General features: G+C 34.4%; 1 protein-coding gene across 1 annotated transcript in view; it reads right to left on the minus strand.

Annotated features, from left to right (window-relative positions):
• LOC119582217 (lactosylceramide 4-alpha-galactosyltransferase-like) overlaps positions 1-447 on the minus strand; it is a 2,957-nt gene extending 2,510 nt beyond the window's left edge. Inside the window, exon 1 of the mRNA XM_037930448.1 lies at positions 410-447. Within this exon, the coding sequence (XP_037786376.1) occupies positions 410-447 (38 nt within the window). The remainder of the gene's footprint in view (positions 1-409) is intronic.
• Positions 448-518: the final 71 nt, after the last annotated feature.

Here is a 518-nt window from a genome sequence, read left to right on the forward strand (position 1 = left end):
AAAGAAAACAGAAAAATTATGAGATACAAAACAGTTTAAATTTTGGTGAAATTCAGGAAGCCATCAAACAAAGAGTACAACTAAAGCCGAAAGAATTCGACGACTCGAGAAGAGATTAAAAAATATATACAAACCAATCTTTAAATCTACCGCCAGGAAGTTTTTTGGGAAATATGTAGCGCAACTGTTCTATTAAAGATACTCTAACTATCGAGGAAATCGTAACTTTCTGGAAAAAAAAATTCTGGAGCAATGAGAAGGGTATAACAAAGATGCTGAGGGATTCAAAACTCAAGAACTAATGCTGCAAATACTCGAGAGAAGCTTGGCAGGAAATAACAGAGTTGAAATTTGCCTTTATCGAAAACACAAATGGAGATCTTCGTGGATAGACATAACTATTGGTTACAGACTCTTGATAAACCCTGCTTCCTCCTTGCAGAGCATCTCTAAATGCTTAAAGATCAATAAAAAAACCAATTCCTCCCTAAATTCATGACATTAAAAAAACACCAAGA

Source organism: Penaeus monodon, chromosome 15 (genome assembly GCF_015228065.2).
Source record: "Penaeus monodon isolate SGIC_2016 chromosome 15, NSTDA_Pmon_1, whole genome shotgun sequence".
Lineage (NCBI taxonomy): Eukaryota > Metazoa > Arthropoda > Malacostraca > Decapoda > Penaeidae > Penaeus > Penaeus monodon.